This window comes from Anopheles gambiae, chromosome 2 (genome assembly GCF_943734735.2).
Source record: "Anopheles gambiae chromosome 2, idAnoGambNW_F1_1, whole genome shotgun sequence".
Classification (NCBI taxonomy): domain Eukaryota; kingdom Metazoa; phylum Arthropoda; class Insecta; order Diptera; family Culicidae; genus Anopheles; species Anopheles gambiae.
Genome location: NC_064601.1, coordinates 100,965,222 through 100,979,069, shown reverse-complemented (window position 1 = coordinate 100,979,069; position 13,848 = coordinate 100,965,222). Strand labels below are relative to the sequence as shown.

General features: G+C 42.6%; 1 protein-coding gene across 3 annotated transcripts in view; it reads right to left on the bottom strand.

Annotated features, from left to right (window-relative positions):
- LOC1277055 (uncharacterized) overlaps positions 1–13,848 on the bottom strand; it is a 140,047-nt gene that overhangs the window by 48,287 nt on the left and 77,912 nt on the right. For all 3 annotated transcript variants that reach the window (XM_061650382.1, XM_061650385.1, XM_061650384.1), the window contains exon 4: positions 1,213–2,006. In XM_061650382.1, the coding sequence (XP_061506366.1) occupies positions 1,213–1,744 (532 nt within the window). In that variant the 5' untranslated portion in view covers positions 1,745–2,006. The remainder of the gene's footprint in view (positions 1–1,212; positions 2,007–13,848) is intronic.

The following is a 13,848-nucleotide window of genomic DNA, read 5'->3' as shown; positions in this document are numbered from 1 at the left end:
AGATTTATTGGTCGGTCCCGATAATTTTTTGGTTGCTTCCCATATTTTTTTGGTGTGTTCCCAAGATGTATTAGTCAGTTCTCAGAATTTTTTGGTTTATTTGTATTGATATCCAATCGATACCAATAAAATATGGGAACGAACCAAAAATCTATGGGATACGATGAATAAATCGTGTGACGAGGCCAAACAATTATGGAAACCGACCAATAAATCGTGGGAAACCCTGTAAACAGCAAGAACAACATCTGTCTAGAATCGAAACACCCTCCAGTGATAGCTAAATAGCTTTGCATAAAGACATGCAAGACACGGAAATGCAGATAAAAACAGCTGACACATCTTAAGCCATTAAGCTTGTAAAAAGAAAGGAGAAAAAAACTAAAGCCATTTTTCCCATGAGAAAATCACGCCCACACACCCACACACAACCACCTGCCATCAAACAATGCTTTCCATCATCCATGCATTTCCTTTCCCATTATGATGGCTCGTTATTGCATAGCTAATGGTAAAACTGTGTGGATGTGGCGTTTCCGGCTGGTTGACAGCTCCGCGCAAACGAGCGTTTTGAGTATGCCAAAACCGGAGGGAAAACGCCCAAGCTCAGCCACGTTTGCTGTCTAAGCTGTCTGCGCAAAAAAAGAGAGGAGAAAACAAAACACAACACCGGAAAGAAATAACGACAAATTGCAGTTGAATGTCCTGTGTGTAGGTTTGTTTTATTTCTACCCGCTCGCCCTCCTGCCCAGGGTTCGTTTGGGCTTGCAGCATTCGACAAACGCGCCATGCGATGTCTCTCCCTCTTCCCTGTTTTTTTTTTCACTACAAACAATGGCAAATGGTTAAAGAGAAATCCATTTCCGGCACAACGGGAACGGGAAACCGTGCCATTATTGTGAGTGAGCATTGTGAGAAAAAAGGGTCGCAAAACAGAATTAAAGTGAGAGAGTAAATGAGAGAGAGAGTGAGAAAAAGTCACATCCACCTTCCATCATACCACTTATGCTTGATGGATGAGAATAGCTTTCACAATGGGAAAGCGAAAGGGGCGGGGAATTGCAACAGCTAAAAACTCCTCAAAAATACAGGAAATAGCTTTCCTGTTTTGCCTTGGCTGTTTGGTAATATGCTGCCGGAAAACCAATCCCCCCCGAAACCGCTTTTCATTCACTACGCTTCCACTCACCCCACGGACGGTTTAATACTTACGGGTGCAGAAGCGCGGTTCGTCGCTACCGTCGCCGCAGTCATTTACATTATTGCAGTATTTGTCCCACGGAATGCAGCGCCCGTTGGTGCAGGTGTGCTCGGACAGGGCGCACTGTTTTCCCTGTGCATTGCCGCCACGGTTGTTGTTGTTGTAGTACGACTGTTGTTGCGATTGTTTCGGCCCGGCGGCAAGCGCCAGCGCGGACGGTTCGTCGACGGTCGCGATGAGTGTGGCAGGGTTGGAAGCACTGCCGGATTTGCTGCCGGCCGCGACCGTGAACAGGCCGAGTGTTGACAGTGCTGCCAGCAGCAGCGCCAGCACGGGCCCCATCGCCCATCCAGCACGATGGCGGTGGTGATGCTGTTGCCCCGATCGGTGCGATTGGTGACGTGCGGCGCTGCTTCGATGCTGACAAGTGCTGCCTATTCCCGCCGGTACGATCGGGCTCGAGCGAGCTGGTGCAGTGGACATTCGGTGTTTGCATGCTGGTGCTGCTGATGAGCTTTCTGGCTCATCGGATCGGGGTTTCATTTGGCCTGTGTGTGGCGAAGGTTGGTATGTTCGTTGTGGGGGGTTTGCGTGTGTGTGCGTGTGTATAGTTGGCAAGGGGTGTGTGTGTGTGCGCTGGTTTTTAATTTAATGACAATTTCTCGTAACCATCTCCCCGAAAGCTCTTTATGGGCTGCACTGAGAGGGAACGGGCGTCTGTTTCAGATGATTAATTGTGTGGCGAGCCGGCCGACTAATGCTGGGTCGTTTTGTGACGATCATCAATGTGTTATTAGTATGAATCCTGCAAAGATAAGAAAATAGAGATTTTTTTTAAATATTATTTGTTTTTCAATAACACATATATTTGATGTATAGATAGAGATTTTAGATTCTAGAGCTGAGTAACTTTGAAGGCCGTTTTTAACCCGCAGAAGCTATTAAACTTCCGAAAGAACAATTAAAAAATATTTGAAATTAATAATCTATTAGGTAACTCTATGTCCTAGGATCAACAGTTGTTATGTACAGTGGTAATTAACCTCCCAAAAGTATGCACACAAAACCCAAACGAAACTGTTTGTCATTAATTCGTATTATTCCCAATGACACAACTAATATAGCTTTGGCATCGGTATCCAATTAGAACTGGCATCTCCATGAGCAGAATTCGAACACTGTGCAAATCTGTGCAAATGTTTGTTTGGTATGATATTAGAGCCTGTCCATTGTTGTTTGACTCGAACAAATAGTAACGATAGTAGTGCGGCTGATGTGACGAAACTCGATATCAAAGACAGCAGGGGACCGGCAATTGGCGTTTCAGTTGCCGAAGAACCAATCCCAAAGTACAAATGGCACCAGCTCGATATGGCCTCTCCTCTACACGCCAATTATGAAAGCCAAAATGTTGCTTTTCAAGCGAACTTGCCTACCTAAAAGCTGACCCAATGCCAGAGCGAACGGAAAACGAGCAAAATGGTTCGCTCTTGTCGTTCAGAGCGCCGTTTAGAGCATGTGCGCTAGGCAACCGACAGCATCTGCCCCGTCGAATATCTGGCATCGTTCCGGGAACGGTGGATAACGTACAAATAATCCAGCCCACGTGGCTTCTTATGCTGTGTTGTTTTCACTCTCTGCTGCCATTTTATCGTGGAAATTTTAGACAATGAGCCGGGGTCAGCATCAGCGTGCTATTGGAAAGAGAGTAAACATTTTCGCTAGAAAGGAAAAGGAAAGACCGCGCGTGCACATTGTTTGCAAAGAAATTATTGCATCAAATGTCCAACAGCGACTGATGGACGAGGATGATGGTCCCATATTCGGAGACAGGGGAGCTTGGTAGATTGGTATGGTGAGAATTTAGTACGAGAGAATAAACAATCTCCCACATTACTCATGTTTCCGTTGATGTAAGGAGTAATAATTTGGCCCAAATGTTGCGATTCATATTTACCTACGCCCGATGGGGGGGTGGGGGGGTGGGGGGGGGTGCAAATCGTTACTGGGAACCGTTGACGCGGACTGTTTTCACTGTTGAAGGCAGCAAATGGTCAATTGAAATCAATATCGTACGTTTATGGGAGCCTTTTCCCATGGGTATGTGTAAATAGGCTCGACATTTGTTTAGGGTGCAATTGAGTGATTGATTGCATTTAATTATGGAACAGGTGCGATAATGCGGAGGAATTCCGCGAATGGATGTTATGATAAAGCATCGCTTTAAGTAGCACTCAAAAAATAGTTGAATTTTAAAGCATAATTGTTGACAATATTCTGTTGTTTCTCTAACTTAACATTAACTAGCATTTACTTAGTAACCAACGCTAACTTTCGATATTATTCTATGCCGCACGCACAAGGAAAAAGTAGCTCTAATGAAATCAATATTGTCTTTTATCGATCCACGGGCTTCCCTGTGAAGTGAGGCGATGTAATTCGTGCTCCTTCCTACTTACACTGCTTCGCCTGCTGGTCCCCATTCCGTCCAACCAATCTTCCCGACGCTGGATTGCCGTAGGATTTCATGGCTCAACTGTTCCGCGGCTTGCTTCTAATCAAACGATAAACCATTCTTCGCCTGATCGCAACGCATAAAACGCTTTGCACAGCACTTATACAGTGCCTGCTTTCTTTGTCACGTTCAGTAACGACTACAGCAACAACAACAACAAAAACAGCTGCAAACTCCTTCCACTCATTGAGTCATTTCTTGGTAGCAAAAAAAAGGAGAAAAAAACAACCTTATGGCAGTTTGCCTCTGATTACGCGTTATTCTCGCGTGTTCCTGAAGTATCTAGATGCAGTTTTATCGGCAAAGAACAAGACGACAACGGCAAACTGGAACATAAACCCTCTATACCCTCCCAATCGCCTCTTTGCATGCTCAACAACAAACGGGCAAAATCACACCAAGCACAACACAAGCAGGCCGAAAACACAACACAATGCGCAATAAAATCCGCACCAAAAGGAACGCGTGAAACATTTATCGCTCGCCGAAGCTCTAAACATGCGTTTTCTTTGCGTGTCGTCGTCGTCGTGTGGAGCAGCTTGGAAGTTGGAGTAGCGAGAGTAGCAGTGGCAGCAGCGTCGTGGCTTAACCAATTAAAACCACCCGCACCAGCCCCAGTAGTTTTCGGGGTGAGAAATTAATTCACGCATTTTGTTTCGGTTGTTCGCGTTGTTAGCGTTTGGAATTGATTATTACGTGTAAAAAAAAGGATGAGAATGATGGAGTTTAGTGTTTCGGTTTGGGAGGGAACAATGAGAATGTGGCGTAGAAGGCAAATATTCGAAATCACCCATGCAACAGATTGGGCGTCAAGCAGTTGACAGTGGCGATAGTTGTTGGGTTGATGAAATAGATCGAGAAAGGATAGACATTTTTACAGTTGCAAGCTTTTTGTCAAAAAATTGGCAGTACCATAATAATCATTAATTTAATACTTATTTTAACATTAAAGCAGAAGTTTAACTTATTTGTCTCATAACAGTAATATTTTTAGTGCTTTTAAATTCATTTCGTTACTATCTTCAAGTAAATAATCAATATTTTTGAAAACAGTAAACATACAAAAAATAACATAATCGTTTACTGTAGTACAACACATTTGATAGGCCTTCGCTAGCAAAGATCCGATAAGAACGATGATAAAGGTATCGATGTATAGATCTGTAAATAGCATCTTGTCATATTTATATTTTAAATTGTTGTTTTATACATGTTGAATATTTATAGTAAAATAGTAAATATCATCAATAACATCAATGCATGAGTTGAATAACACTAACAAGTATTGCGACCCGTACGTTTTTACAGAGCAAAACATACAAAATACAGAAACAAATAGAAAATGAATGAACACTTTTGTTTACCCCTGCTCACAAAAGACTTTCGACAAGGTTGTTGGCGCCTAAATGACTGCAATTAAAGGGCATTCAAAATTGTAGGAAAAGGATACCTAATTTTATGTTAGTATTGGTGTTAGCAGGACTCCCAATTGACATTTTTGAGCACGAATAATCGGGAATTCGAGCAAATTCCCTTAAACTGGAGCCTTAAACTTCCCTTAGACTGCACAAGTTTAAGGGAATTTAGAAAAAGTCCTTTAAAATCAACTGTGATGCGTCTTTTTGGTTACTTTCTTCTAGATTCATCCGGAAATGATGTTTGATATCGTTATCGGTTGTCATGTACCCATTTTATACTTAAATAATAGCCATTTTCATAGAATTACGTCACACAAAATAAGCTTTTGTATTTTTTATCAAAAAACCATAGCTATGAATGAAAAATGAGCTCGACGGCATCGTCCATCGATAGTGGAACGTCTTATTTACGAACACACCAAATCTTGGCGCTTTCAATGGGATGGGAAAACAATTTCGAGCAAATGTCACTTGTGCTGTCCGGGTTAACGATTAAAATATAAAAAAGGATTAGTAGCAATCAGACAGTCGACTCAGAAACATACCCTACCCCATTTTGTAAACCCCTAACATATCACAACTCTTTTATGAGCTATCATTCATTGGTCCTTCGAACCGGATCCGAATTACGGAAATGCAATTCATTTGCAGCCATTTAGGCGCGCCAACAAAGATTTTTGCTATGATGGAATAATTCGTTATCATCACGTCACTTACACCAACGTTCAATTTATAACGTAAAAAATCAGATTAAACAGAAGTTCTAAAGGAGTAGCTCTAATCTACAATTAACCATCTAGTTTAATTGCTGAACAAATGCTCAACAGGAAAAGATGATAGATAGGATTGCACACACTCCCAAACGCACGAATACCATAATTCCCCGCTCACTTTCTCGAGGCAGTTTTTCTTTTTGTGCATTAAGAAGATATCAAAAGTAAACATTTTCCTCTCGTAAATGGTATTACACGTTTCCGCACATATACATACATCTTCACTGCAACAAACAGCGCCACCGGTGGTTGGATCACTATATCCAGGCAGCGCTTACCACCAACCGCTCGCTGTTGGGGCTGACAACGGATTTTGATGCCATTTTTCATGTTTACAACTGTCATCCCATTACACGTAACGTTTTCCGTGGCCCCTCTTCGCTGTGGCCACCATCGTTGTCGTCGTCGTCGTTGTTGTTGTTGTTGTTAGCGACATCTACCACATGTTACCATCATCCCCTTGCCCCGTACGTAGGTTCCATTTCAAAAGCTCAACGCTGCTTTGAAATTATGCCCGTTTTTTTGTTGTTGCATTTTTCTCATCGTTTCCTTTCCATCCATTGACCGGGGAGGGAAATCGGTCGTGCTTCTCCCAATTTTACCACCCATGTCACAAAAGCTAAAAAGTGAAAAGTTCTCATGAGAAGCGAGATGCATGGGAACGGGAGCTATCAAAAAGGGGAGGAAGAGAGATAGATAGCTAGCAAGCACAACAAAAAATCACACTCAATACATTCCAGCGTAAATGCGCCGGGTGGGCAGGGAAGTAGCTTCACTAAATCGCCTTAGGATACACATCATTCCAGTCAGTGCGTGTGTGTGTGTGTATAAAAATGGTCGGGAAAGATCGGGCAAAACAACCCCGCGGGCGACAGAAAGAAGGACGACAGCATCCGTCCCGTTGGCCGTTGATGCCAGTTTGCCAGTTGACAGAGAATTTTCAATTTAAATATGTTAACGCAAGCAGACCGAACGGAATATCATCGGTCTGTCGGAGTGCTTTGCGGAGGGCGCATGTGATAGGAGGACAACGGTGTGCCTGCCTCTCTGTGTGAAGTCTGTCGTCGTCTGTCGTGTGGTTGTTTGGTAAACCACCGCCACACCGTGCCGTTCTGTCTCTTCTATTTTTATATTCTTTTCCTCCTACTGCTGCTGCTGCTGCTGGTGGTGTTGTGGACACAGCATCACATCAGGACAGCATCGTTGACTTCATATACCCAAATTTAGGACAGCACGGCGCGCACCTTTTGTGCGCGCAGGAAAGAGTTGACTGGAATGTCTCTACTCGCCCAGTTCCAGTTCCAGGGCTCCTGGAGCGCCTTCTCACTATTAATGCAAACAATGTACGACCGCTTTTGCATACCGTAAACTGGTCAGCAAAGCATGATCTAGTGAAGGGATGCCTTTGGTGCGGGATGAATGAAAGGGAACCCGTTGCCCGTGTGCACACGTGTACACACGGGTGGTGATGAGTTGGTTGGTGAGACGATGCTTTTTGAACTGTCTTCTGCTGTGTTTTCTGCAACACAAACACACACACACACACAGCACCGTATAGCAGCGAATTGAGATATGAGTGACGTCGTTTTGTCTAGTTTCGTATAGCTCGAAACGAACCACACAAAATCACAATCATCGTGATGATGGCGATGATGATGTGCTACTGGCCTGCTTTTCTTACTCGCTCGGCAGGGTTTCAACGTTGCTATGGGGAATGTCTGCCCATGTCTAAAGATGATACGTGTTGACGTAGGACATGGCTGAGTAGAGATGGAGTATTTCGTGTTTGCAACCACAACGACAAGAAAAAGCAAGGGAAAGAAAAATGCAAATGAGAGTTGTTTGATTACGAAACTACCCAGCCATGGGCGCTGGTGCTGGGTGGAAATGTTTCGGCTTGCGAGCTCGATAAAGAACAAACCCATTTTGTTCGGTGCAGTTGCTTAAAGCTGTGCACTGTCTGTGTGTGTGTGTGTGTGTATGTTTAAATTAAATCAAACATCTTCAACTTGGCCATTGAGTAGTTGAATTGAATAGTGGGGTGTAAAAAACTTGCGTGATAGTAGTGAGATAGTGGGTGCAAACTTTATGAAACAAGTGGTACAATTTATCATGGTCCACCTCCCTGCTGCTTCGTTTTATGCAGAGCACGGCAGAGAGTGACCCCACTGAAAGTGCTCACTTTTCAACACGTACTGGAAACTTCTTCTTTCTTTTTTCGGTTGATAATAAAGAAAAAATTGAATTGAATTTCAATGAAATGAGTTTTTTTTTGGTTTTGAGAAGAGTGCTGCAGTAGTGTTCTGGCTAGAATCGAAGTGAGGAATATAGATTCGTCTGAGAAGGGGAGGGAGGCAAAGTTGTGCGTTCGAATGCTAATAACTTCTCGGTCAGCTTTGGGTGCTTGAAATGCAATCGAGAGCGAAAAAGTTTGCGAGTGAAAATATAAAGTACGTGGGCATTCATTCAAGTGACTCGTTTCGCCAGCTCATCATTTTGTGCAATATTTTTGGTGCTTGAAGTAGGAAAACAAAATGAAAAAAGTATCTGTGAAATATATTCACTAAAGTGCTGGATTGTGATATTAGCTTGTATAAATTTGATGAGAAATGAGAAAAGTGCTCCTTAATCGCCGGTCTGTTTGCAACTGTGTATTCGTTTGTCCCATAGTTCATTACATAATTCATTACAAAGTTCATTCGTGTAGTTCGAGCAGTTCATTTCATGCAGTCCAAATTAGTCAAGTAGTTTTATCTATATCCTATGGTTTAGTTCCTTCTAATTCGTATGTGTTTTCCTATTTGAAATCATATTCGAAGTCTTAATGTTAATCCAAAATCCAACAGTATCACTCATATTAAAGAATCTTCCTTTTGATAAAACATATAATAGAAATCAATCATGTTAGCTAATAAATGATGCAAACATGTATTACATTGAATAAGTCAAAAATAACAAAGTGGAATATGTTTTAAAAATAATAGGATAAGTGCAATTAGGAAAAAAACGAAACAGACGAAATGATAAAAACATCAGACCATATTCGACACACGGCAAATATTGACACGACAATGTTTTAATATGACAATTGACAATATGAAATAACAATTAAATGTCGAAAATTTAGCAAATTTAAACTGAATCCATCAAACCATTCAAACTGTTTGGAAAAACTTAACAAGAATTAAATATTAGGAAAAAGCAAAACTACAAAAAGCTCATGATACAAATGGGGGTTTCTTCCCTTTTCCTGTATCAATTGCTCATTCATCAACTGAAAAACATCCCCACCATGCCCTTCAAGGACAATGTGGAATGTAAAAAACGAAATCAATATCATATATTGACTCCACATCCCCTATGTGACGTGGTGGTTGTTCCCGGCTTATCCACATTCGTCAGTACGATCGAAATCCATACACATGCATGCACAATACCCAGCAATGCCCCTCCCGCTCTGTACACCACTGCCATCTCGCCTCAGCCAATCCAATCTCGTTTGACGCATGGTTGTCGGTGGTTGCGGTTGCTTAATAGAGCCAGTTTTTATGACACGAGTTCCTATCCTTCCTTTGGATGTCCCCTATTTCTCATAAACCGCATGCCGCAGACGAAGAAAATGCGGCGACGAGCGAAGCAGTGGAATTGAAATCAAGCTAAAATGATGATGATGAGGAAAATTTTGCTTGCCTTACCCTCCCCTGCGGGGGCCATATGTTTGCTGTTCTCCCATCACGAATGGGGGCTCGAATCGATAGCACTCTTAAAGGCCAATGCCAATTTCAAGTTATTCGCTTTTCGAGCCCCACCAATCCTCAAACCTCCAATCTTCGGTCGGATTTCTGGCCCTTTTTGCTGGAGAGCGTCAGATCGAAGCGATATTATTATCCATCATGGAGCAAGGATGTGTGTGCGTGTGTTTTTTGTTTGTTTTGTTTGCTGTCTTCACCAGCTATATTGGCTGAGAATGCATCTGCTGTCTGTGTCTTTTGGCTTGGAGCGATGAGTGTACGGGGGAGTGAGTTACACTTATCCAGCCAGATATTGCCAGCTGTGACACACTTGTACGTTTGCCCACACCATCATCGAACCTCTCGGAGCACTTCATATAATAACGAGCATGAGGGGACGCATCTGCATCTTAAGCCGACCCGGGGGGGGGATAGGACGATAAAAATGTGATTGAGTTTGGAAATCTTAATACACAAATACGTACACAGACACACACCGGTTCACCAGTAGGCAAAGACACATGCCCGCAAGCAGAGCGTTATAGATGATGAAAGAGGTCAAACAGATTTGCTTGATTCGTCGCAAAAAACTGGGGGGCTTACTGGAAATGGAGCGTCTTTTTGGAAAAGCACATTGAAGAGCATGGTTTTTGCAAATGCAAATAACATTAATGAAAGCAGTTTTCAATTGAATATGGAGCTTTTTTGATTTGTGGTGGTTTACAGTGTTTGTTTTCCTTTAACAGTTCTAATAAGAGACAGAATGAGGAGTATGATTATATATCCCATTTTATTATCTTGCACAATCAATCCACCACGTTATTACTGCACAAATACTATTCGCTATAAATCTGCTATAAAACGACGAACGTAAAAAAACAAAGGAATGCTATAAAACAGGGCGGAATGCCTCTGAGACACCCGTCGTATAAATCACCACATGCGCCACTAATGCTTTGATTGACGATCGTAATTTTAGGAAGGTTGGACAGTTACGATGCAGTAAACGGCTTGGAAGATGCTTTTTAACAAACGCATTCCAAAAAGTAAAAAAAAAATCGGACCATATAATCTGTCTCGCCGGACGTTAATCACGCTTCGTCTCAAGCATCAATAAGCCAATGGTACTCTGTTCATCGTTATGTCCACTCCTGCGGCGAGATTGAACGCATGACCGATCAGTGCAATGATGCCAATTTAGCAGTCGCTTGGGGACAGTTTAAACCTCTACCACAGCCACCCCTCCTTCCCCCTGTCCCTCCTACATAGAGACAGACAAAAAAACGAACACACAAGAGTGGCACATCAGTGCATTGACCAATCAAAAACGCCGCTGAGCGCGGCTGCACCATAAATTTGCTCTGAATGCAGCAGTGATTTAAATTAACTCTTCCATTTAATGCCACATAAAAATCCACCCCCCCCAGGGCGGCACGGGAGAGCCGTGGCACGTGGAGAGCTGACACTTCATTTTCGATCCAACGGCCGTGCGTTGTGGTGTGTCTCATCGAGGCGAGGCACACTCAACTCATCGGGCGGCCGGTCCGGAAGTGGCACACGTGCCAACCCGGCTGCTGTCGAGGTCATTTATTGATAATGCGTATACAAACAACAAACCTACCCAAATGAATGCGGCCTGTGTGTTTGTTTAAGCCCCGGTGTGTTTCGCACACACTGTCCCCTGGTTGTGTGCACTTAAGCCGCTCTCGTGTGTCCTCCCACCAAAACCTCACCCGGTAAGCGCTCTGAATGCATTTTTAATCCCTTTTGCACCCTCGAGTGGGCTCAGTCGCTCTTCAAACACACATTCTCTCTCTCACTTTGTTTCGCTTTGTCTGTGCTACCAGTGGCCCAAGCAATGCGGTCGCTTTCAAATCTCCATCGGCATTCGGGGAGCTCATCACCTCGCCCGGTGCGCCGCCTGGTGTCGTATTTTTCGAAGCTCAAGTGTCAGGGTGTGACGAGGCTTTGGTGCGAGTGTTTATTTAATTTTATTTAAATTGCATCTTGATGCGGGAGAAAATCTTTCCAGCTTCGGCCGTCTGGGCAAACAGCAACGAAAACACGATCAAAAAGCAATTAAACTATAACGGTGAAACGATACCGAGTGATGCCAGGCGGCGGAAGGGGGTGGATGGTAGACAATATAGTAAATTAATTTCGATTAATCAATGAACTGAAGGTACACGCTTTTGTGTTATGGCGTGGATTTTCACACACACACAACACGTGCTAACTGCCACCAAATGTCATCCATGGTGACAAAAGATGTGCGCAACCGATCGAGTGAAAAAAAAAAGATGACAGAAACAGGATTATTATTGTGAAATGTGGCGTTGGGTTTTCGTAATAATCCGGTTTTATTTCGACATGGTTGTGTGGGAATATTGGAGAAATGTTGGGGTATTTTTTCTGCTCGATATTCGATTTAAAAATGAATATTTTCCACCCCAAATGGGAGTAGTGTGTGTCGGTGGCAGGATTATGGAAGCTTTACGGATTATTATTGGATGAATTGCATTCCGATCCGCAGGTGCAGGCGTGTAATGGGTCAAACTTATTGTGTAGTTTTACTGGCTGGTACATTGCAGTTGGTACTGAATTCGATGCTAACAAACAATTAAATAAGATCAGACAAAGGAAAATTTATAATAATCGCCTTTGCTTTTTAATCTTATTAAAACACAGAATAATTTGGATCAATTGTGAACGTAAATTACCTCAACACCATGACAATGTATGGACTTAACACACTGTTTAAGCTAAAAACGAATTGATAAGAAACTAAAAACAAACATCACTTTGAATAACTCAAGTTTGATACGGATCAACTCCTTTGATGCTGAACTTATTGGACTTGTTGCTTGTTATCGGTAAGTATCTAGAGGACATTGACAACAACCAGCTCATAGAAAGGAGCCATGATTGGGAATTGTTACACCAAAAGAAAAAGAAAGGAAACATACAAACTCTCATTCAAAAGTCTCCCAGTTTTGCGTAAATTTTTGAATCGTGTGATTGTTTGTAACCTTCTTATGGAATCATTGTTGATGTTTGGCTCCAAAGTTTTTAATATTAAAACGCAACTAAAAGAAGTTTTTGTCTGGGTAGTAATTGTCCTCAACTCTGGTTGTTTCGGAGACTACCAGTTATTTGGATTCGGCTTGTGTAAATGTGCTGGAAACCTGGTCATAGCAAAGCTTTGGTCACGTTCAATCTACATGTGTCTTGTATTAGCTCTACTCTACGTACTGACCAAAATTTCTGTGCCTTTCTGTAGTCGCTTTTGACAGACTCATTTGACACGGTTTAGTAGAGAATTTGATTTAAAAAGCAAGTAATTCTTAAACATATTATAACCTGGTTTACATTCACTTGATGGGTGATAGTTGAATGTCTTCAATTATGACAAATAAAACAAAAACACTTAAGTGAAGTGAAATGCTTTAACAACCTTAAATGAAAATTTTTAGGTACAAGCGAATGAAATATTTGTTCTTCTGTCTATTCGCTCTAAAAAAAAAAAAGACACTCCTCCAAGCGCGCGGTACGCAATTTTGTGCATACCGACACAATAGCTAAATGGGACGAAATGATTTTTGCTTCTCCCGCTATCAAATAGGTCATTAATCTCTTCGTTAATATGTACAAAATGGCTTCCCCAAACCGCCCCTAGGCCGTCTCCATTCATCCATGCTCCTTTCACCAAAATGCGCTAGCCGCTGGACAGATAATAGACGCGAGAGAGTCCCTCTTTTGTCGACCACCAGTCTCGAAAGCACTCAATCACCTTCTAATACTTTTTTTCCTTTTCCTTTTTTTTCGGAAAAACCCCATACACACACAAACATACAAATGCTTTAACCGTTCTTTTTTTTTCCTATGCGGTGTGCACTTTCGGCACACAGTCCTTTCTAGGTCAGCCACACAAGCCGAGGCTACTAGCCTTTGTTTTAACACGAAAGTGTCCATCGTGGGGAGAGGCGAAACCCCGGGACCATTTTGTGGGTTTGCTGTCATTGCAAAAAGACACTGCCAGCCGAAGAGTGGCACCGAAGCACTGTCTCGTAAAAACGAATGACTTCAACTATGGAGCAACACCATTGCTGCATACAAATTCGCCCTTTCGCCCCAGTGCAAAAGGGAAGGTAGTCGACGTCGACAGCCACACCCGGAGAGGGAAGTTCATTATTCACTCACTGCGCGTGCA